Here is a 24368-nt window from a genome sequence, read left to right as displayed (position 1 = left end):
AATACCAGGTTGGGCAAGACTGGAAAAGCGGCAGCAGGAAGGCTGGAGGGCGGCCCAGAGGTGGAGACCCAGACAGGCCGGCTCTCAAACCACATCCCGGCCCGCCCCCAGCAGACCACGCCCCGGGACCGTAGTCGGGCTATGCAGAGTGAGGGGCCTCAGACAAACGCAGAGCTAGAACCGGGTGGGTCAGCTGAGACCCCAGGACCTGCATCGAGGGACATGCCCTCTAGATGCAGGTAAGGAGGGACCCACGGCTGGGAGCTCTTTTTATTTTTGAGACGGAGTTTCGCTCTTGTTACCCAGGCTGGAGTGCAATGGCGCGATCTCGGCTCACCGCAACCTCCGCCTCCTGGGTCCAGGCAATTCTCCTGCCTCAGCCTCCTGAGTAGCTGGGATTACAGGCACGCGCCACCATGCCCAGCTAATTTTTGTATATTTAGTAGAGACGGGGTTTCACCATGTTGACCAGGATGGTCTTGATCTCTTGACCTCGTGATCCACCCGCCTCGGCCTCCCACAGTGCTGGGATTACAGGCGTGAGCCACCACACCCGGCTGGCTGGGAGCTCTTTAGCTGTCCTGAGGGGCTGGAGGGAGGAGGGGTGAGGCGGCGGCAGCGGGGGCAGGAGCACTGGGCAGAGAGGAAGCAGCCAGGCTCTGCAGGGCCTTCCTGGAACATCAAGGTGCAGGTGCACAGCAGGTCACGCGAAGCCAGCTCCTACAACACAGGTGTGTCCACCTGGGTAGGCAGGGTGGGGGCACTGCTGGCCCAGCGGGGGTGCAAAATCATCTTGAGATGCTGGCTGGGAGAGCAGAGGGCTCCTCCCTGTGGCACGGCCACCCTTCCCATGGGTTTTCCCAGCAGGAGTGGCCTCATGAGCCGCAGCCTTCCCGCCACCCCCGACGTGTGTGAGCTGTCTGTCTACATCCTCCTGCCCACCCAAAGCCCCACCAAACAGGTGGGTGGGAGTGTGGCTGTGGAGAAGGGGCTGTGGGCAGAGGCCCTGGGGCACCCCCTGGGAAGGGCTGGAGGGCGGGTGCCATCGTTGCCAGAACCCCCACAGGCTTTCTAGGCACTGTGTGGGGAGCGAGGATGTGCGCACCAACCACCTGGAGGAGGATGTCCCTGGAGGACACAGCAAGGCTGTCCTTCCCAGCTGCCTGGCTGAACACCCTCTCCACTAGACCCCATGGGGGCAGAGTCCCCCTCCTGGAACAGGCCCCTCTGTACCGGTGTCCAAGAGCTCTGGAGCCCCGGGTCTGCTGCCACCTGCTGCGAGTTAAAAACCCAGATCCAGACTCAGGTGCCCAGGGCTGTGGCCGGAGGCTGACCAGCCGCAGAGGGGCCTCGCCTGGTACCAGTCCACAGGGGGGCTGTGGTGGGCTCACCTGTCCGCTCCTGGACTTCAGAGACGCAGTCACTGCAGGTGCTGGCTCGAGGTGCCCCACACTGGGGGCAGAGTGCATTTCCTGGCCTCCAGCCCTGGTGGTGCAGCCCACAGAAGACAGGCGGGCACCCAGGGTGGCCTGGCCTCCAGCTCTGTGGCCTTGAAGAGAACGGGAATTCCCTTTGCACCTGGCTTTGACCTGACAGCAAATCGGGTAAGCCTCAAAAAATTGCCCCAACACAGGATCCAGGCCGCTGGGACACGATGAATTGCGTGGCCTGCGATGTGGGAGGGACACAGACACCAAATGGGAAGCAGTCCCCTCAGGAACACTGCAGGCGGTCTGCAGTGTTCGCTCACGTGCGGCTCCTCTGCCCACACTCGAATTGCCATTTAATCCAAGGGAAGGGCAGCTGGGACGCAGGTCACGCCGGCAACAGAAGTGCAGGTGGCTGCCTCCCTGGGGCTCAGCTTGCGGCCCTGGGGGAGGGAGGGAGCTCGCTCTCGGGGCCTTTGTCCCGAACCTCATGTCAGGCAGCAGATGAGGGACATGGGTGGGCGGCAGGCCTGGGCACCACACCGTGGCTACTTGAATCTGATTAAAGGAGGCCTTGGAGTGTGCTTGGGAGGCCTCTGCTGGGCACAGGCCCGTGGCTCTCAAGGTGGAGAGCAGGGGGCTGCAGCGGGTGTCCTGGGGGCTGTGCCTGTGGCTCCTGCTGTGGAATGGGGCATCACACTGGGGGCTGGCAGCTGGCCCTGAACTCTTGGCCTCCAGCACCATGGCCTGTGCAGGGAAGGTGCCTCCTCCTCACAGACCAAGGAAGTCCCAGCACAGCCCAGGGGGAGCAGCATGGGTGCCAGCCCCCCCCCCCCCCCCCCCCCCGCCGCCAACATCTCCGGCTCCAGGGTGGGTCCTTGGGGCAGGTGGTGGGGGATGAGCGTGGCCACACCCTCACCCTCCAGTGGCTCCCGAGCGCAGGGCTGAGCGCAGCGTGCAGCAGAGGCGGCGCCGGCTGCTCGTAGGCAGAGGGCACACACAGCACGAGGGCAAGGACAGCTGCTTATCAAAATATTTTATTTTAGGAGACCCCTCAAAAAAAGACCCTCCACATTAGACAGATGCCCCAACAATACCCTTGGTCTTTTTTTGGTCTTTTCTGTATTTTTTCCTTTTTAAATCAACTAAAACAATTTGATGCTTAAAATAAAAGACAGGAAGTATTTCCTGATCAGACTTTAGTTGAGAATATATATATATTTTTGATCCAGGGGCGGGTGAGGAGGAGGAGGTGCCACCAGTGGTTCACGAGGTGTTCCGTTTCTCGGCTCAGGAGGGAGCCTGGCTGCCTGGACCTGGAGCCAGGGACCCAGAGTGGGGGCTCCTCGGGCCTGACTGGGGCCAGGGAAGAAGACGGTGGAGGAGGAAGAGACGGCGGGGCTGGCGGCTGGGGCTTGTAATTTACATGAGAACCGTGCTGGTCACTAGCGCTGTCGGTGTCTGTCCAGCGGGACTTCTGCTCTGAGGAGGGAGGCGGGGATTCAGCGGCATCATTTCCTCTGTGGCTTCTTTTCCAGCTGAGAAACTTTTTTTTCTTTTTTACTTTTTAAAAAGAATCACAGCCAAAATAAGATATTAACTGCAAAATCCGAAATGGCTGTGCTTACCCTATGTATAAAAACACGTCCAGCCCGGTGGGGCACGGCCTACGCTTTCCCAGGGATCTTGGCCCGCTTGCGCGCGATAGCGTCCTCCACGGCCTTCAGCTGCTTCAGCAGCTCCTCCCGCCGTGACAGTGTACTGGCCTTCCCTGATTTGGTGCTGGCGGTGGCGCCGGGATCCGAGGCTTTGCCAGGCACGCTGGTGACCTTGCTGGAACTCTTAGCCTGCGGTGACAGCTGGCGCTTCCTGGAAGCGGGTGGGGAAGACTGTGAGCCTCGTCTGCAGGCAGACAGGGCAGCGAGGTTGTCCTCCCTGCAGGGGAGCTTCCACTGCGCCCTCAGTGGCCACCAAGACAGGCAGGGGCTGATGCTGTCACAAGCAGGCCTGGTCCTACCCACGGGCTCCCGGGCTTTGTGGACCAGAGACTGGGAGGGGCCTGGGCCGGCCCCGCACAACCTCCTGCTCTTCTTCCCACCTCTGTGCCCAGGGCAGCCTCGACCAGGGCAGGAGTGTGTTTGTGGGGATGGAGCTGGCCTTCCCTGCCCCTCACCCTGTCTGCCTAGCAGAAGCTGGAGTGACACCTCCAGCCTGGGCTGCCCTTCTGCCTTCTGAACTAAGCGGAGCCTCTGGCCTGGCTCAGGGCTGGCCCTGATGCTGCTGGCCTCCCCGAGGGACGGGCTTGGTCTAGCCCCCGAGGTGCGCCCAGGGCACGTGCTGGGTGGGACTCACCTGTCAGATGGGGCTGCAGGGGCTTTGGAGTTCTGGCCTCTCTGCCGCTCTGGCTTCGGGGAGCCCAGTCTCCCACCTGACTTCCTGTCCCGAGAACCTGTGTGATAGGTACAGAGTGAGACCACCTTCCTGGTTTACAGGGGATGCCAGGGACCCACTTCTAAAGCCTGAGGCTGCTCAGTTCACTTCCTTCCTTTTTATAAAGAGATGAAAAGGCAAGAGCCAAGCAGAAGAGAAGAGAGATGTGGGCCCCAAGGCATCTGGAAACGAGGCTGAGCCAAACCTGGGCTCCAGGTTCCACTGAGCAGCCACTATCTCACAGGAAGGCAAAACTCCTTCCTAGCTCTGAAGAAATGGGTCAAGTGGGTCTTCATATATGGAACAAGAAGAAAGGCTGGCAGTAGAGAAATACAAGCGAAGCCGAGACCAGGAGTGTTTCACTGACGCTGTCGGGATGAGAGAGGCAGGGAGGGACCACTGGCCAGCACAGGCCCGAGGCTCGAGAGTGAAGCTAGGTCAGCAGGACCCCAGTGGCCCTGGCTCTGACCCCAGGCAAAAACAGCAAGGCTGTTCCAGGCCAGCTGCACGGGGCACAGGCCCTGGGCTTAGGGACAAAGGAGAGCAATTCCCCTTCCTGCCCCCGACAAGCCTAAAGGACGACTTGGGGAGGGGTCTGGAAGCCCCTGCCTATTCCCTGGTCTGGGAGCGTCTGTGCCGGTGGCCAGGCCCTTGGCCTGTTTGGTTTGCGCTCCACCCATCAAAGCCAGCCAGGACAATCTCTATCTTTCCATCTGGGCCTCCGCTCTCGGGGTGAGGTCAGGATGGCTGGGGGTGCCGGAGATCCTTTCAGATCTACGTGGCTCACATGATCACGGACACCGTCTGCCCTGTCACTCAGTCCTCAGGAGGCTGGGAGGGTTTCCAGAGCGCACAAAGCATGAAGGTCCAGCGGTCTTCTGTCAGCCAGACTTTAAAACAATTTGCAAAAATAGAAAAACCAACACCATTCCTGCTCATTTGTTCTGGAAAATGTTTTTTGCAAAAATGGCATGCGTGTAAAAAAATACAGTGGTTTATTACTGTTATTTTTATTGGGTTTAGTTATTTTGTTTTGAGATAGAGTCTCACATGATCTCGGCTCACAGCAACCTCCGCCTTCCAGCTTCAAGTGATTCTCCTGCCTCAGCCTCCCAAGTAGCTGGGATTACAGGCACCCACCACCACACCTGGCTACTTTTTGTGTTTTTAGTAGAGATGGGGTTTCACCATGTTGGCCAGGCTGGTCTCGAACTCCTGATCTCAAATGATCTGCCCATGCTGGCCTCCCACAGTGCTGGGATTACAGGTGTGAGCCACTGTGCCCAGCCTATTACTGTTATTATTATTATTATTATTTATTTTTTTTTTTTTGAGACAGGGTCTTGCTCTGTCGCCCAGGCCGGAGTGGAGTCATGCAATCTCGGCTCATTGAAACGTCCACCTCCCGGGTTCAAGCCATTCTCCGGGCTCAGCATCTGAGTAGCTGCAGTCACAGGCACCCACCAACACGCCTGGCTAATTGTTGTATTTTACTAGAGACCACGTTGCAACATGCTGGCCAGGCTGGTCTTGAACTCAAGACCTCAAGTGATCTGCCTGCCTCGGCCTCCCAAAGTGCTGGGATTACAGGAATGAGCCACCATGCCCGGCCCTGTTATTTTTAAACAAGTATTAAAAATTTTTCTTAGTTTTAGTTTTCAGTACTGTAAATATTGACAGATACAATCTGTAAGTCAGACGTTTCCTGGGCCCTCCCCATACTTGTTAAGAGCGATGGGGTCTGAGACCAGCTCCTCCGCATGGCCAGGCTCCCATCTGCCTGCTCCCTAGGGCTGGCAGGCTCACCTCGGTCTGGGGATGTGTTGGCCCGCTTGGCTGGAGGAGGGCTCTGCCTGTCCTTGTCTGATGGTTCATAGCGCTTCCTGCTTCCTTTATCAGCAGCCTGGGACAAAAGAGAGGTCAGTGAGGATGACCGGGCCAGCAGCCGTGTCCTCGCCGGCAACATGCTCTGCCCCCAAGGATCCCCTCACACGCCTGTGAGACCCTGTGGCCCTGACTGAGGCCTCCATAACCCGGACCAAGGGCACCCCCACTGTGAACTTGGGGCCTATCGTGTTCCATAGGAAGCACCCAGTGGGCCTTTCTGCTCCCATGGGGGCCACTCTAGGAGGAAATGGGATCCCTGCAAGCCAGGCCTCTCGCCCTTCCAGCAGAGACTAAGGCTTCCTGTATTGTATTGAGACCGCCTGGCAGGGAATGGCAGCCACAAACACGGAGAGAACCCCCTCTCTGTCCACAGACACGGAGAGAACATGCTCCCTGTTCATAGAGGCGCCAGCAGCACCCGACCCTCCCAGGACGCTTCCACTTCCCGGCCCAGGCCCACACGATAGGCTGTGCTAACACCCGTAAGGCCCACTGGCCCTCACTCAGGCTCCGTTCCCCAGGAGGAAGCTGTCTCAGGAGGAAGGACCCCGACCTAAACGCTGGGGCAGCCACCAGTAGGGCCAGTTCCCTCACCTTATTCAACAGTGTCAACTTGATCTCCTTGTGGGCAACAAATGTGCCCTGCTGGGGCTGCCCGGAGGGGGCCTGCTGGGGCGTCGGCGGCTGCTGGGAGGACTTCCCCCCTGCTGGAGCTTTTGCAGATTTGGGTGGCTGTGTGGACGAGTCCCTCTTCCGCTTTTCCTCTTTAACACCGTCCTCTTTCTTAGACTTTCCTGCCAATGACCAATCCGGAGTCATGTGGGTGCTGGCGACTTTCCCGTGGCCACACCCACAGCCAGACAGAGTCTGTGCCCAGTCGTCCTCCCCCTCCCCAAGCTGCTCCCCAAAGGCACCAGGGCCCCGAGTACCTTTCTCCTTCCTGGTCTGGGCTGGGGCCGGGGACCGAGAGCTGGCTGAGGACACGGGGCTGGCCAGGTCTGCGTACATGTCCTCCGAGTCCACGCTGTGTGCAGAGCTGCTGCTGGACGTGGCGCTGGACACTGAGGAGACGCTGCTTATGCTCAGGGACCTGGGTATACAAGAACATCTCGCACAGTCCAAACAGACTGGAGGGAGGGGCCAGCAGGGGCCGCATGGTCCCTTTTACCCAGTGTCCATTTATGGGCCATGTACCCATGGAGTGTGTGATACCGGGGGCACTCTGGGCAGTCTCAGGGCTACACAGTAAGGGACATCCCCAAGGCTGTCAGGCTGCCTGTTGGGAAGGGGAACAGGACTGAGCCCAGCCAACAGTGGCAAGGGTGGAACTGAAGCAGAGTCCCTGGCTTAGACACCTGCGACTAAAGGGGAGGCTGCTTCAGCCCACAGGGCAATTAAAACACAATGAGCGATTCCATGGTCTCAGGGAATGCCTTAGGAGAACACGGCAGACGGACAGAAACAGCAGGTCTGTGGCTCCTCCAGTGCACACTCAACGTGGACACAGAGCACACAGGACGGGCACCTGAGTCCGCCCTGCTCATCTGCTGCTCAGGAAAACACTACCACGTCTCCCGAGGGTGTTGAGAATACATGGGTGAGATTTGTGGGCCAGGCGAGGGGTTTCCCAAGGGGAGGGATAAGAGAAACAATGCATTTTTTTTCTTTTACAAAAGTCAGGTCTTTAAAACATTTCAAACCTATTAAGAAACATTTTAGGCCCGGCGCGGCGGCTGACGCCTGTAATCCCAGCACTTTGGGAGGCCGAGGCGGGTGGATCACGAGGTCAAGAGATTGAGACCAGTCTGGCCAACGTGGTGAAACCCCATCTCTACTAAAAATCCAAAAATTAGCTGGGCATGGTGGTGCGTGCCTGTAGTTCCAGCTACTCAGGAAGCTGAGGCAGGAGAATTGCTTGAAGCCAGCAGGCGGAGACTGCAGTGAGTTAAGGTTGTGCCACTGTACTCCAGCCTGGGCAGCAGAGCAAGACTCTATCTTGAAAAAAGAAAAACATTTTAGGCCAGGCATGGTGGCTCACGCCTATAATCCCAGGACTTTAGGAGACCAAGGGAGGAGGATCACTTGAGCCCCCAGGAGTTTGAGACCAGCCTGAACAACATACCAAGACCATGTCTCTCCAAAAACAATTTAAACAAACACACAAAGTCTGACAACTACTCAGTAAGGAATCTAAAGACAGATTCAACACTGTCTTCTTTTAAAACGAAACCTCGGAAATCCTTTTTCGGTTTTCCTGTTTTGGGAGGGCCTCACTCCATCGTCCAGGCTAGAATGCAGTGGTGTGATCATAGCGCATGGCAACCTTGACCTCCCAAGTAGCTGGGACCGTAGGCACACACCACTATACCCAGCTAATTACAGAACATTTCTGGGCTGGGCACAGTGCCTCACACCTATAAGCCCAGCAGTTTGGGAAGCCAAGGAGGGCGGATCACCTGAGGTCAGGAGTTTGAGACCAGCCACCAACATGATGAAACCCCATGTCCACTAAAAATACAAAATTAGCTGGGTGTGGTGGTGTGCGCCTGTAGTCCCAGCTACTTGGGAGCCTGAGGCAGGAGAATCGCTTGAACCCAGGAGGCAGAGGTTGCAGTGAGCCGAGATTGCATCATTGCACTCCGGCCTGGGCAGTAAGAATGAAACTGTCTCAAAAAAAAAAAAAAACTTTTTCTGTGGAGATGGTCTCACCATGTTGCTCAGGCCGGTCTTCACGTCCTAGGCTCCAGCAACCCTCCTGCCCAAAGCGCTGGGATCACAGGCATGAGCCCCACGTCTGGTCCCAAATCTTTCCCGTGTATTCTCTTACATGTTTTTTACTGGCTTCCTCGGTCCCTCAGGGGTGTGACAGGCCCCGCAGGCCCAGCCTCCGCCTCTGCTGGGCCGGAAGCTGCCGGCTCCTCCCCAGGTGCAGGTGCTCTCTTAGGGAGATGGGGCATCAAGTCAGCAGGGTGGAGGCCCCTCCTCCTTACCTGAGCACCCTCGAGTTCACAAGCTGTGTGTGTGGGGGGGTCTCCCTATCACATGAGTCCTGGCCCATTTTATCATCTGCATCAGTTCCAACCACAGCCTTCCATGGCACCAGGGTGACTCAGACCCAGAGGAGCCCCAGAGCTGGCCCCAGCCGGCCTGTGGGAGACTCCCCATCCCACAGGCTGGCCTCTTCTGGGGACTTCCTGTCCCTGATGGGGAGGGAGACAGAGGCACAGGGTGACAGGAATGACCTGGATCGGGAGCTGGAGCCGCTGTAGCTGCTGCCACTGCCGCTGCCGCTGCCGCTGATCGTCCGCCTGTAACACAAGCAACAGCTGGGCTCACCGGGCACGGCCTCCCCTTCCCACCAGCAGCCCTGCGAGGTGAGGCTCCAGACTGGCCTTGCCACCGACTTATAAAAGGGCCTGGGGCTATTTTCCTTTAGGCAGTGTTTCTCAAAAATGCACTCTCTCAGGGACAGCACCTCTCAGTGCAGACAGGGGCTGTGGATGGACAGCCGGTGATCCCTACCATGCTGTCCTTTCCCCATCAGGCTCCAGAAAAACAGGCTTAGAGAGGGAGCGGGACAGGTTCCCAGGTCAGGGCTCACTGGCTGCTGCTGCTCTGCTGGGGGGCGCCTCTTACGACCTGGCTCCGGACCCCCCCACACCAGATTTCCACCAGTGCCATCATCATGGTTGCACCAAGGACACAGACGCCGGAATGCTCACCTCCTCGGGGGGGTCCTGGCTTGCCGCTCCTTCCTCCTGGCTTCCCGGGGGTCTCCTGGTTTGGTGGGCTCGGGGACAGGAGCAGTGGTTTTGGTGGCCTGTGGTGGGGCTGGAGGCGGGGCTGGCTTCTTCACTGACTTCTCTCTGTGAAACAGGGAAGCTTGGGCAGGGCAGGGCTGGTGGACGAGGCCCCACTGGCCCATGTCCCCTTTAAATGCACCTGAACCTCAGGGTACAACACTGCATGCCTGTGACGCTAAGTAAGAGGCTCGTGTCTGGATATGGTTCCCCATCGATCAGTGACAGAGTACTTGGGAATGGCTTCAAAGCCCCCAGCAGCCCTTCCAGCCTCCCCTCTAACAGGCAAGAGCTGCAGGCACCAGGGGGTGACGGAGCAGGCTGAGAGACAGACCCCGTGAGAATACCCGGGGCTGCTGCCGTGTCCCCAGGGGTCTGGGGGGAACACTGTAGTGCAAGGGCAGCTTGAGAACAGGGGCTGTGCCCAGTGATCCCCAGCCTATTCACCCTCCGGGGACAGACCCCTGAAGCAACCTCATCTCTTTGGTCCCAAACGCAATTGACAGACAGAGATGGAAGGAAGAAGCTGCAGCCTCTGGAGGCTGGGCTGCCAGGACCTCCCCACAGGCCGGGGACTCACCCTGCTTTCCCAGGCGGTGGGGCCGGCTCCCCCTTGGTTCTGATGGAAGGTCTATGTGGGGAAGGTGTTGGGGACGGGGACGGGGACGAAGAGAAGGACCGGGACCTGGGGGAGTGAACAAAGGTGTGAGGAAGGGCCTGGGGGTGTTTCTTCACCAGCCCAAGGCCACTGAGGACCCACCCAGATCCATGGAACAGGCCACAAATTTCCGAGTATGGGCCTCAGATTGAACTTCAGTTCTGGACCTATTCTGTCATCTGCCCAGAGCAGACTGGAGTGTGGAAGGTGTCAGCACCCACTGGCGGGTCCTCTGGGAGGCATGTGTCATGTTCACGTGTGTGCAGGACGGCTGGGGACAGGTTTCTTGGCAGCGGGGCATCAGCATGGCTCCCACAGAAACACCTGCAGGACAGGGCTGCATCTGGCCCCTTCCTTGGCCTGTCAGGATCTCAGACTGTGGTCCTCAGTGACAGCACCATCTGCACCAGGACGAGGGCCCACAAGGCTAGTGTTTGGTGGGGGGACACAGGACCTGACCCTCTGGCCACTCTAGTTCAGCTGCCAGAAGGGGCTTTACCCCAAGGGGCTACTGGTACCACTCCAGCCACATCCACAGGCGCCCACGCTCAATGCACCTGCTGAGGGCCCCGAATGGGCCCCGGGGACGAACCTGGACCGGCTTCCTGAGAACGAGCTGTGTCTGGAAGAGCGGCTGGAGTAGGAGCTGTAGGATGAAGACCGGGATCGCGACCGGGATGAGCCGGAGCCAGAGTAGGACGATGACCGAGAAGATGACCTGGGGTGGGCGTGAGGGAGCGCGGTGGGAGGTGAGAGGCCCCCTGCCATGCACGCCCTGTGCTGAGCTGCTGCCCTCCAGTGCAGACCTGGACACACAGCCGCAGAGACATGCACAGCGTTTCCCAGACACTTCAGCCCATCCCTCCTCAGTGGAGAACAGGGTTTAGAAATCAAGACCTGGGCATGGCGTGGGCCCACTGTCACTGGGTGACTGCCTGAGTGGACAGGGCCAGAGTATGTGCACTGACGCAGCTCACGTGTGTGTATATCTGTCCATCTGTACCCGCTGGGAAGCCTGGCCTCCCACCCACACCTCCTGCTCTGATGGAGTACCGCAGGGTCCACCCCGGGCCCCTGCTTTCTGGGAGCCAGGCTCTCATGGCCCGAACCCACTTCCTGTGTGCTGAGACCAGGGCTGCACACGGAGGAGCAGAACTTCAGGCCCACAGTCTGTGAGGAACAGATGGACTTGCCGGCCCAGGTCTGTGCATCCACCTGCACCCAGGTGCCCCTCCCTGCAGTGTAGCCTGCCACTCCCTGGGAGCAGCTGGGCTCAGTCGCCAGGGTCCATGCCCCATGTGGGGTCGCCGTGTCAGTCCTGCTTGGCACTGATGCTCTTTGCTGAATGTATAAACGCTGGGTTAGTCCCACTGACTGGTCTTCAGGCAACAACGCCACAGCAACAGCAGGGCCAGGGTGTTCCCAACCTGACCCAGTGAGGTACACAGTGTTCAGCTGACAGTGCCGAGGAGCTGACACACCACGAGCCCTCCTTACCTAGAGGAATTGGAGGCAGAGGCTGACGAGGCCGATGTTTTCCGACGCCTTCGAGCCCGGCTTGGGGAGACCGACACCCCAAGTTTCTTCTTGGGAGACTTGGATCGGCGCCAAGGGTCCTTCCACTCATCTGCTCGCTTCACCTGTGGCCCCGCAGTGGTGGCCTCCTTCTTTGGTGGCTCAGCTTGGCGGCTGAAAGCACAGAGGCGTTACCAACTCTCGGGCCACCGCCCTGCTGTGTGGGTGACAGCAGTGGGGGAGACTAACCCATACCTGGCTTATTTAAGGATCATCAGATAAACAGGGTCATACAGCGGAAACCAGACCACTTGCAAAAGTCATCATCACATGCACGAGACGAGCAGAGCCCCCTCCACAAACAGTCTCGGCTCAGGGTCTTTCTCCTGAACCAGAATGGCAGTTCCTTTTTTTGGGTGTCATCACTCACTTAGTTTCTGTCTTCCCAGCTATACTGTCAGCTCTGGGATGGACAGGGATGGAGCCCATCTCGTCTGATACTGTCTCTAGTGCTGGCATACTAGTAGGTACATAATACATATTGATGAAATTAGGCTGGGCACGGTGGCTCATGCCTGTAATCCCAGCACTTTGGGAGGCCGAGGTAGGTGGATCACTTGAGGTCAGGAATTCAAGACCAGCCTGGGTAACATGGTAAAATCCCATCTCTACTAAAAATACAAAAATTAGCCAGTGTGGTAGTGGTAGGTGCCTGTAATCCCAGCTACTCAGGAGGCTGAGGCATGAGAATCGCTTGAACCCAGAAGGCAGAGGTTGCAGTGAGCCAAGATCACACCACTGCACTTCCAGCCTGAGAAACAGAGTGAGACTCTGTCTCAAAAAAAAAGGCCGGCATGGTGACTCACACCTGTAATCCCAGCACTTTGGGAGGCTGAGGCGGGTGCATCACAAGGTCAGGAGATAGAGACCATCCTGACCAACATGGTGAAACTCCGTCTCTGCTAAAATACAAAAAATGAGCCAGGCATAGTGGCACTAGCCTGTAGTCCCAGCTACTCAGGAGGCTGAGGCAGAGGTTGCAGTGAGCCAAGACTGCACCACTGCACTCCAGCCTGGCAACAGACACTCATCTCAAAAAAAAAAAAAAAAAAGAAATTAGTGAATGAATCAGCCGGAGCCTTAAACGTCTTCTTTGTTCACTGCTTTACGTTTAAAGAGACCAATTAATCGCAGCTAGAGAACGTCCTGATTTAATCACCATGAAGAGCTGAGACCACCACTGGCCTCCTACAGAGCAGTGCTGATCTCAGAGCGGCAGGTGAGGGACTGAGAGCAGCTGCTTCCTGACACCAGAAGGGCTGCTAAGTGGTAACTATACGTGAGCACAGAGACGAACAACAGGAAGCAAATCACAGACCTAAACGTGAAAGTCAAGCTCTATGGAGCACAGCAGGTCACGCATGGTGCACAGTGAGGTACTGACCAGAGATCTGTCCTGAGAAGCCAGGAGACCTCCTTGCCCACACCTGGCGGGCAGGGAAATGAACAGAGGCAGAGCATGCTGTGCAGCCCAGACCCGCGATCTGCCTCGAGGAGGGGCTCTTTGCCTCTGAAGCACTCCACAAACCCAATACACTCTGCAAGCAAAAGCAACCCCAAACTCACAAGCCCAGGACTGATGATAAAGCAGTTTAATTTCAATACTAACTAGAGAGGAGCAAAATGTAAATGCCTCATATGAAGGCATCTGCTGAACCCATAAAATCTGTATTTTTAGTGATTACCAATCCATAAAAGTTCACTTACAAACTTTGGGCTGGGTCTGGGTACAGTGGGTCAAGCCTGTAATCCCAGCACTTTGGGAGGCCAAGGCAGGTGGATCATTTGAGGCCAGGAGTTCAAGACCAACCTGGCCACCATGGCAAAACTCCGTTTCCACTAAAAATTCAAAAATTAGCCGGGTGTGGTGACGGGCGCCTGTGGTCCCAGCTACTTGGAGGACTGAGGCAGGAGAATTGCTTGAACCTGGGAGGCAGAGGTTGCAGTGAGCTGAGACTGCACCATTGTACTGTAGCCTGGGTGACAGAGCCAGACTGTCTCTAAATAAATAAAGATTTTGGGCCCGCTGCGGTGGCTCACACCTGTACCCTCAGCACTCTGGGAGAGGCTGAGGTGCACAGAAAGCCTGATGCCAGCAATCTGAGAGCAGCCTGGGTAACGTGGTGAAATCCTATCTCCAAAAATAAAAAAAATACAAAAATTAGCTGGACATTATTATGGGTGCCTGGAATCTCAGCTACTTCAACAGGCTGAGGTGAGAGACTGCTGGATATCGCGAGGCGCAGGTTGCAGTGAGCTAAGGCTGTGCCACTGCACTCTTGCCTGGGCGAGAGAGTGAGACCCTGCCAAAAAGAAAAAAAAAAAAAAAGGTAGCTGGGCTGCTGGGAAGGCTGAGGCAGGAGAACTGCTGCAACCCGGGAGGTAGAGGTTGCAGTGAACCCAGAATCACTGCACTCTAGCCTGGGCAACAGAGCGAGATTCGCTCTAAAAAAAAAAAAAATTAGCCAGGCATGGTGGCGGGCGCATGTAATCCCAGCTACTTGGGAGGCTGAGGCAGGAGAGTCGCTTGAACCTGGGAGACGGAGGTTGCAATGAGCCAAGATCACGCCACTGCACTCCAGCCTGGACAACAGACGGAGACTCTGTCTCAAAAAACAAACAAAAAATCAAACACAAATAATATTCAAGTGGCCCCGTATACATAAGTATCTGATTTTTTAAAGGGTAAACTCTTCAGAAATGAAATTAATGGGTCAAAGAAGATACACATTTTACAGGTTCTTGGTAGACTGTCAAACACTTTCTCTGAAAATAAACCAGTTTTACTTACCCGCCATTAACAAGCACAAGCACCGCCCACACACAAACCAACACAAAATCCTGGTAACTGTGTAAACAGAACACGGCTTTTTCCCCGTTTTTCAGAAATAGGGTCCTGCTCTGTTGCCCACACTGGAGAGCAGTGGTGCAATCACAGCTCACGGCAGCCTTGAACTTCCAGACTGAAGGGCTCCTCTCACTAAGCCTCCCGAGCAGCCAGGACTACAGGCATGCACCACAACCAGGTAATAAAAAAATTTTTTTTGAGGTCTCCCTATGTTGCCCAGGCTGGTCTCGAATTCCTGGCCTCAAGCAGTCCTCCCGATCTGGCCTCCCAAAGTGCTGGAATTACAGGCTTGAGCCACCATGCCCGGCCTACGAACACTTTGTAAAAAGCTGTTTTAGGCTGGGCGCGGTGGGTGGCTCACGTCTGTAATTCCAGCACTCGGGAGGCCAACGTGGGCAGATCACAAGGTCAGGAGATCGAGACCATCCTGGCCAACATGGTGAAACCCTGTCTCTACTAAAATACAGAATATTTGCTGGGCATGCGTAGTGGTGTGCACCTATAGTCCCGGCTACTCGGGAGGAGGCTGAGGCAGGGGAACTGCTTGAACCCGGGAGGTGGAGGTGGCAGTGAGCTGAGATCATGCCACTGCATTCCGGCCGGGTCACAGAGCAAGACTCAGTCTCAAAAAAAAAGAAAAAAAGAAAAAAAGCTGTTTAGTTCCTGTGTTACGACTCTCTGCCTTCTGGCTCTGCTGTGGTGGCATCTGCTTACGTCACACAACACATGAAACCATCGATGTTTATGTTTTCAGAGCCTGTCTAGTCAACCCGCTGGCTGGCAAACACGCCTACCACCTGCTGAGCGGGCAGTATGCGGCAGCTTCCCCCACTTAACACTGTCCTAAGGACATGGGCACATGACATCAGGGCTTCGGCTCCTGCTACGTCAGCCCAAAACCCAAAGAGCTATTGCCACATCTGGGTGTCCCCTGGAAAAGTCATCCAGGAAGGAAGTAAACACCTGTCTGATGGCCCTCCCTGTCACAGGCTACTTTCACCTTTACACTTCCTGTACATGCTCATCCTACAAACACAAGAGGAAACGGAGCAGCGATTAGTCACCAGAACGGTGCGGCCCTTCATACAGGGTGAGGGAAAGGGCAGAAGTCAAGGCGTGGCCGGGGCCACCTCTTCTTCGGGTGAAGCTGCAGCACTATGTAATGAGGGAGAAGGAAAAAAGCGTCTGCCTGTCCCCCGCCATGGCATGGAAATAAAACCAGCTGAGGTCCAGAGAGGCAGGCGGTGCAGGCCTCCACTGGTGTTTGCCCCCCAGGAAGCGTTGCCCATTCCCTCTGGAGACAAGGCTACTGAATTTCAAAATAAAAACAGCCAGAGGCAGGCCTAGGAGGGATCAGAAAGGGCTCTCCTCTGGGCCAGGGTTATAGACCGGCCTGCACTCTCTCGTCACTGCAGGAGCCCTCCCCTGCCACCAGCGGCACCACCTTCCTTCTGAAGCAGCTGCCTCTAGGCCCATGGAGCAAGGAGGCCCTGTGTGCAAGCCCACGTTCCCACGTGTGGGATGTGGTGGTGCTGATTTTAACCAGGATGCAGATAACCTTTTTTTGTTTTTAAACGGAGTCTTACTCTGTCACCCAGGCTGGAGTGCAGAGGCATGATCTTGGCTCACTGAAACCTCAGCCTCCTGAGTAGCTGGGATTACAGACACCCACCACCATGACCAGCTAAGTTTTGTATTTTTAGTGAAGACCGGGTTTCACTGTGTGGCCAGGCTGGTCTCAAACTCCTGACCTTAAGTGATCTGCCCACAGTGCTGGGATTACAGGCGTGAGCCACTGTGCCCGGCCCAGATAACCACTTTTATTTTTGACTTTGTTACTACAGTGACTCATACAGACAAATGATCTGGGATGGCTTTACAGTAATGATACAAAATTTCCTTTCAAAATGTATTTAAGTTTAAAAAGTGGGCCAGGTGCACTGGCTCATGCCTGTAATCCCAGCATTGTGGGAGGCTGAGGTGGGAGTGTCTCTTGAGGCCAGAGGTTTGAGACCAGCCTGGGCAACAAGGCAAAACGCTGTCTCTACAAAAAAAAAAACCAAAAATTAGCCAGGTGTGGTGGTGTGTACCTGTGGTCAGTGGGGGGCTGAAGCAGAAGAACTGCTTGAGCCTGGGAGGTCAAGACTATAGTAGCCTGTGATCGGGCCACTGTATTCCAGCCTGGGCAAGAGGGTAAGACTCCATTAAAAAAAAAAAAAGTAAAAGTATTTAAAATATGCAAACACGTAACAGGCAGTATCTGAATACAAAAAACTGTGCAAGTTGGGGCTGGGTATAGTGGCTTATGCCTGTAATCCCAGCACTTTGGGAGGCTGAGGCAGGCTGATCACCTGAGGCCAGGAGCTCGAGACCAAACTGGGCAAAATGGTGAAACCCCGTCTCTAGCGGAGGTTGCAGTGAGCTGAGATTGCACCACTGCATTCCAGACTGGGCGACAGAGCAGGACTCCATCTCAAAATTAAAAAAAAAAAAAAATTATGCAAGTGCCACCAAGAATTGGGTGAGTCTGGGAATCGCCAGGTCGTAGTCACATCTGTGGATTCTGAGAACCAAATATAAATGAACTACACCCCAGCTGTTGTCTTTCCTCAGACCTAGGGTGGGGGGCCCGAACCGTGAAAGATGGCTTTAGTGGTGTGTGCACTGCTCCGGGGGTCAGTTCCCGCGGGAGGTGTCCTGGGAGGCATGGCTGAGCGAGGGCTCATCGAGAAAGCTCCACGTGAGAAATATTCACGTGATGCTGGGGGAGGCACAGCCGGAGCTGGGAAACGGGAAACCGCTCCAAGCCGGCCACCGTCCTCAGGCTCCCTCTACTGCTTAGAAAGCTTCTCAAACGTTCCAAAATCACTATGTCTCGCATTTATTACAGAACACATCTCAAACGTTATTTAGGGATTTTTCTAATTCTGTAAACAAAACCATTTAATGCTGTTAACTCCGACGTGCCCTCAGGAATCTTCTAATTTTCTTTTCTTCTCTGAGACAGAGTCTGGCTCTGTCACCCAGGCTGGAGCATAGTGTCAGCTCACTGCAACCTACGTCTCCTGGGATCAAGAGATTTTCCTGCCTCAGCTTCCTGAGTAGTTGGAATTATAGGTGCACGCCACCACGCCTGGCTCATTTTTGCATTTTTAGTACAGACTAGATTTCAGCATGTTGGCTGAAAACCTCAGGTGACCCACGTTGGCCAGGATCTCCAACTCAGCCTGCATAAGGGCTGGGATTAAGGCATCAGCTGCCACGCCCAGCCAAAGGACATGGCTGCGATGGAACCACAAAGAGAGAGCTGGGCTCAGGCTGTGGTGCCCTGGAGTCCTGGTGCCAGCCGGCACCTCTGACCACTGTCCTCGTGACCTTACTCCTATGGTGCTAACAGGCTGTAATGGGGGCCAAGGGGCTGAACAACTGGGCACTGTCTCCGCTGCACTTTGATGGCGAGTCTCCAGGCCCCAAGGCTGCGGTAGAAAGCAAGGCTGAGCAAAGGCAGCCCAGGGACCTGGGGCATGTGGCCTTCTCTTAGCAAAGGACGCCACCCCAGGGGACATCCTGATGAGACTTGGAAAAACCAGGCAGATACAAAAGAAACAATGGCAAAACACACAACACAGATGCCCCAGCACAGCCCACCATGTGCGGCTCAGCTGCTTCACAACTGGGGGCCTGCATGGAGGGAACCAGTGTGGGCTGAGAAGGCTCTTCAGGGATGGCCCAGTCAGGAAGGCCCGCTTCCAAGCTGGGCTAGGACAGATGGGGAATGTGCACGAACACTTCTAACCAGAGGGAAAAACTCTCCCAGCAACCTCTGACTGAGGAAGTGGCCTTTCCTGCAGCACATGGCACCACAGTATCATCTGGCCCCCATTCCTCATTCAAGGCTGCAAGAGACTCTCTAAGGGGCAAAGGTCAGCTGTACCACCAATGCAAACATGCCAGAGGCAGAAAAAACCAAGGGCAGCCCAGACAGCTCCGGCTGGAAGGCCCTGATCAGTGTTCACCTTTCTGAGGACACTGACTGGCTAAAGAACATGGTCGTGACGTGCCTCGGCGGTGACGTTGGCAGACCCACTGGCCTGGCTAGAAAGATGAGAAGCAGGTTTCACACAACGGACCTCCCCCTACCTTTGCAGATGCACCTGATAGAACTGGTTGAAAGGTTCTCCTCTAATCATTTTAAAATAGCCCTGAAGGAGGAGTGGGCAAGCCTCAAAGGCACGCCAGGACAAAGAGAGCGACACAAGATCCAAACGCCGCAACCCGGCCTCCAGCCACAGGTCCGGGGAAGCTGGTCAGGAAGGCCTGCCAGAGCTCCCCACAGGGCTGAGCTCACCCGTGACTCCCACAGGCAAACAGCTCAGGCAGGTGAGAGGGAACCTAAGGAAAGAGGGGTGTTAGGCTGGAGTAAGTAAAGAAAGGGCTCCCCAAAGGACAGAGTGCCGGCCGTCAGGGCGCAGGGAGGCATTTCCTGTCCGGGCTCAGAATTCTTCTTCCTGGGGGAGGCCCTCACCTCTACCCAGGACACCCACCGCACCAGACGGTGGCCTGCTCTCGCTCCTCCCACTGCACAACTGCACTCCGTCTGCTGAGGGTGGTGAAGTGCCTGGTGTAACGAGCTCGTGGTGTGCTGTAGAATCAACAGAAAAGCGACTGCCCTTCATGAAGGTGCAGCTCCGCAAGGCCCAGCCCCAGTGCAGACGCGCCGGACACTGCCGAGCCCCTCACTGCTGTTCTGCTTGGTAGCTGAAGGCAGAGTCCTCCCAAGAGGCTCTCTGGGTAAAATCCTGTCGCTTTCCTCCTATTTTAGGTGAGAAAAGTTCTATCCACCTGGCGATTAAAAATTCCCAACAAGGCTGGGCACGGTGGCTCACGCCTGTAATCCCAGTACCTTGGGAGGCTGAGGCAGGTGGATCACCTGAAGTCAAGAGTTCGAGAACAGCCTGGCCAACATGGTGAAGCCCTCTCTCTGCTAAAAATAGAAAAATTAGCTGGGCATGGTGGCACGCACCTGCAATCCTAGCTACTCGAGAGGCTGAGGCAGGAGAACTGCTTGAACCTGGACCCGGAAGGCGGAGTTTGCAGTGGGTCGTGATCGCGCCCCTGCACTCTAGCCTGGGCGACAGAGCGAGACTCCCTCCCCGCAAGAAAATAAAAACATCCCAACCTGTCAAAAGCCCACCCATTCAATATGTACATTACTGCAAGGGAAATCTGGCTGCTCCTGAAGAAGCAGCCAGGCCAGTTCTGGCTGATAAGGGAGAAGGAAGCAGGAGCACTGGCTGGAAATTCTGCTCTGGGGAAATCCTTGTCCTCCAGGCAGGCAGCAGGCTTGGCAAGGCTCCCGAGAAGGTGATGGAGTCAATGCTGGAAACTCCCCAGCAGCCGGAAGCCGGGCCGAATCCACACAGAGAACTTCAGCCCTGCTGCCGGCAGCTGGGAGAGGGGTTGAGGGCAGCCACAGGAGCACAAGCTAGTGCTTCAGGAAGGAAAGAAAGGGGATGTGAACTTAACAGAGGGGAAATAAACCAGATCAGAAACAGGTGGGACAGTGGCTGGGCTCAGTTTGGTGAGACAGGCTGTGTTTAATTTTAGGAAGAACTCATTTACTACAGAGCTTCCTGACCACTAGCTATGAGCCCAGATCACGCCAGAGTGCCTGAGCACCTCCCAGTCACATCCCGACAGTGAGATTCCTGTCTGTGAAGCCGAGGACTTGGGGGCTGGCGATGGCCACCTGCTGCCCAACAGCTGTGCTCGCAGAGCTACCTGCTTTCCCCTGGGGAGGCCTAGCATACTGGATACAGAGCACGGCAGGCGGGATTCTGCCCTCGAATCTGAGTCACTAACACGCGGACCACAGCGAGGAACACGGTCACTTTAGGCATGGCTTCCTTCTAACACGTACCCCAAAAGCACATCCTTGTACACAGAAAACATCCCTCAGTTGGAAGTACAGACACCTGACTGAGAAGAGTCCCCTGGCTCCTTGGAAACAAGCAGGATGTGTGACCAGGGGCCAGAGAGGGGGGTCTGTGGCCAACCACGTGTGCCCGTAAGCCACCAAAGTGGATGTGTTGACTGACTCATGAACCCAGAACCACACAGCGGAGTGCCCCTTCCATCTGGTTATCACGGCCTTTCCGAGTCTCTGCTTCTAAAACCAAGGGTCTGGGCCGGCGTGAAAATCCCCACTTTGTGAATCTGGAGAGCAGACTGAGCTGGTTGTCTGTAGAAATCAATCTGCAATTTTATCAACCCTGTAACAATCAATTATGAAATGTAGGTGAAAATGCAGGCTGCCACCAAATCCAAAACTCACTGACAGCACCCCCAAATGTGAGTGAGCAGCAGCCTGCGTGCGGCTCTGTGATAGACACGGAGACTGCATCGGGAGCAGGGCAGACGGGGTGCCCCAGGGCACCTGCTAGGGCTCCAGATGACCACCGGTAAGGACATGCTAACATGGTGGTTGTGGAACCTCGGGCCATGAGCAACAAGGAAGCAGGCTGGCAAGCAGGAGGGCATGGGCAGACCTCCCTGTACAGAGGAATCTGAGCAAAACCCTGGAGGAGGTGGGAGGTAGCCAGTCTAGGCAGAGGAACAGCTCAAGGTGTGTGCACGGGGTGCCAGGCCTCACCTTGGCACTGGGGCCCCAGTGGGGAACACAGCCTTGGGCTGAGTCCACACTGGAAATGCTGTGTGCTGCAGGGCAACGGCTTCTATCCAAAAAGGGCTTGAAAGGCCGAAGAAGACAGAGCACAGTATGAAGGCCAATGCCAGGTTCCCGGCTTGGCTGACCACATAAACTTCAAAATCACTTAAAGATTACTATAACGTAAAAGGATTAAGAACATCTGAAATGTGTCACTTATTCTGAATGTTCTTTAAGAATATGACTTTGCCTGACGTTAGGGAAGCATGACAAAACGCAGCACATGTGAGGAAGTCAATTCATTGTGAGCTGGACAGTGCCAACACACCAGCTCAGCACCCAGCTACGACCACGAATGACCTTGAAACAAACGACTGCAAGGCCCTGCCTGACAGCTGACATTCAGAAAAGTGTTTCCGACCTGTGTACTACTGTACACAAGAGACGGTATCATCCAGTCACATGGACAAGACGATGAGGACGAGGGACTTGTTTCTGTCCCGTGGTGGACAGCAAATCCTTCCAGAGCCACAGTCGCAGGTCCTGACGGCTGCCAGGTCTCTGAAGGGGAGCGTGAGAACTGTAGCCCTGCTAAGTGTGGCCGCCGCGTGGCTCCAGCCATGAGGCTGCCCACACCTGCAGGTCTAGCAGAGTCCAGCGTTACCAGAAGGTGTAGGTCCAAATGTGGATTTTTATGAGAGCCAAGTCAGACCAGATGTGCCTGCAGTCTAGGGGCCTTGGAAGGAACTGCCTTGATCCCTCCCTGCATCCATCGCCCTATGGAGACGCTGACAGGAGCCAACCCGATGACCGAGCGATACTGATGCATCCTCGCCCCCACTCCACCCTCCCTTTTTGAGACAGCGTCTCTCTCTGTCACCTAGGCTGGATCAAAGACCTAACTGTAAGAGCTAAATAAAACTCTTAGAAAAAAACACAGCATTAAATCTGTATGACCATGGATTAGGCAATGGTACCTCACATGACACCAAAAGCATAAGCAACAAAATTCTTACCGCTCAGTCATAAAAAACAAATTAAGACACGAGCAAAGGATCTGAATAGGCGTTTCTCCAAAGAAGGTACACAAATGGCCGTAAGCACAGGAAAAGACGCTCTCACTATCATTGTCATCAGAGAAATGCACATCTCCACAGCAGGAGACACCACACCTGCCAAAACAGCCGTCCTCAAGAAGACAAGTGTAGACACGGATGTGGAGAAATGGAGCCCTTATCCACCACCAGCGGGAGTGTAAAAGGTGAGCTGCTGTGCACGACAGTCTGGGGGTTTCTCAGCGAGTTAAACATAGAGTGACCACAGGATCTAGCAATTCCACACAAGGCAAATGCCCAAGAAAAATGAAAACCTATGCCCACACAAAAACTTGCACACAAATTCATATTCACAACAGCTGGAAGGTACAAACAACCCAATGGCCATCAGCAGACAAAGGGATCAACACAGCGCAGTGTATCCGTATAGGAATGAAGCACTCGGCCAGGCTGCAGCCTGGATGGACGCTGGAGACGCTCTCAGTAAAGGAGGCGGTGGGTTGCGTACTTGTGTGTCTACAAAAGGTGCCGAGGGAGCAGGTCCCTGGAGACGCAAAGCAGGCTGGTGGCTGCTAAGCCTGGAAGTGTGGGGAACATGGAGAGTGGCTGCTGCTGCTTCTTCTGAGACAGTCTCACTCTTGTCACCCAGGCTGCAGTGCAGTGGTGCGACCTCAACCTCCTGGGCTCAAGCGATCCTCCCACATCAGCCTCCTGAGTAGCTGGGACCACAGGTGCACGCCACCATGCCCAGCTAATTTTTTGTATTTTTGTAGAGACAGGGTTTTGCCATGTTGGCCAGATTGGTCTCCAACTCTTGAGCTCAAGCAATCTGTCCACCTTGTCCTCCCAAAGTTCTGGGATTACAAGTGTGAGTCACCGTGCCCAGCCTTGATTTTTTTTTTTTTTTTTTTTAAAACTAGCCAGGAGCGGTGACTCACACCTGTAATCCTAGCTCTTTGGGAGGCCGAGGTGGGAGGATCATGAGGTCAGGAGTTCAAGACTAGCCTGACCAACATGGTGAAACCCTGTCTCTACTAAAAACAGAAAAATCAGCAGGGCCTGTTGGTGGTGCATGCCTGTAATCCCAGCTACTCAGGAGGCTAAGGCAGGAGACGCCTGGGTGACAGAGTGAGACTCTATCTCAAAAAAAAAGAGAGAAATTATTTTATTGTTATTTTGTTAGACAAGGGGTCTTGCTCTGTCAACCAGGCTGGAGTACAGTGGCACGACTGTAGCTCAGGGCGGTTTGCAACACCCGTGTGACCCGGTAATCCTCCTGCCTTGGCCTCCTGAGTAGCTGGGAGCAAAGGCTCACGCCACCACGTCCAGCTAGTTTTTAAATAGAGACGGGGTCTTGCTTTGCTTTGCTGCCCATGCTGGTCTCAAACTCCCGGCTTCAAGCAATCCACTCGTCTCAGCCTCCCAAAGTGGAGGGGTAGTGGAGGGGTATGTGCGTGAGCCACCACAAGGTTTCATTCTGGGAGGCAAAAGTGTTCTCAAATTGATAGTCACAATGGCTGCACAACTCTGTGAATATTCTAAAAACCACTGAACTGTGCACTTTAAATGGGTATGTTGCATGGTACGTGAATTATATTGCAACAAAGTGGTAAAAAACACACAAAAAACATCATCCAGTTCTCTAATGTCCACTAAGGCCCATCCATTCAGCTAATAGTCAAGTGTATCTGAAGGGAAAAAGAGGGCTGTCCTGAGCTCCAGTGCCTGCCTGTCTCGAGTCTTGGCTGTGCCCCCAGCAGCTGGCAGCAAGCATCATTCTGCACCCAAGGCATGCACTCTGTGAAGGGAGCGGCAGTGGGCCGGCCCTCCTCTGCGTTCAGGCTGCTGAGCGCCTCACCCCGGCCAGCAACAGGGATGTTCTGCAGCACTTGAGCGCAGTCCCAAGCTCTGGGGCCAGGCGCGCTTTGCCAATTCAGAACGCTCCCGAGGACAGGAACATGGTGCCCAGGTGTGCGTTATGAAATGTGCACGCTACAGAAGGGCAGTGCCAACTAATCAAA

The 24368-nt window shown here is 55.3% G+C and overlaps 1 protein-coding gene across 2 annotated transcripts in view; it reads right to left on the bottom strand.

Moving 5' to 3' along the window:
- Positions 1-2448: 2448 nt before the first annotated feature.
- The window catches only part of ZC3H18 (zinc finger CCCH-type containing 18), a 63723-nt gene continuing 41803 nt past the window's right edge, over positions 2449-24368 (bottom strand). For both annotated transcript variants that reach the window (XM_035282752.3, XM_002761251.7), the window contains 10 exons: positions 11700-11891; positions 10795-10920; positions 10125-10229; positions 9467-9610; positions 8987-9052; positions 6674-6834; positions 6339-6538; positions 5664-5760; positions 3780-3876; positions 2449-3296 (listed from right to left, as the gene is read on the bottom strand). In XM_035282752.3, the coding sequence (XP_035138643.1) occupies positions 3095-3296; positions 3780-3876; positions 5664-5760; positions 6339-6538; positions 6674-6834; positions 8987-9052; positions 9467-9610; positions 10125-10229; positions 10795-10920; positions 11700-11891 (1390 nt within the window). In that variant the 3' untranslated portion in view covers positions 2449-3094. The remainder of the gene's footprint in view (positions 3297-3779; positions 3877-5663; positions 5761-6338; positions 6539-6673; positions 6835-8986; positions 9053-9466; positions 9611-10124; positions 10230-10794; positions 10921-11699; positions 11892-24368) is intronic.

Source organism: Callithrix jacchus, chromosome 20 (genome assembly GCF_049354715.1).
Source record: "Callithrix jacchus isolate 240 chromosome 20, calJac240_pri, whole genome shotgun sequence".
NCBI classification, from domain to species: Eukaryota; Metazoa; Chordata; class Mammalia; order Primates; family Cebidae; genus Callithrix; species Callithrix jacchus.
Note: the sequence above shows the minus strand (reverse complement) of the source record. Positions and strands in the feature narration are given on the sequence as shown.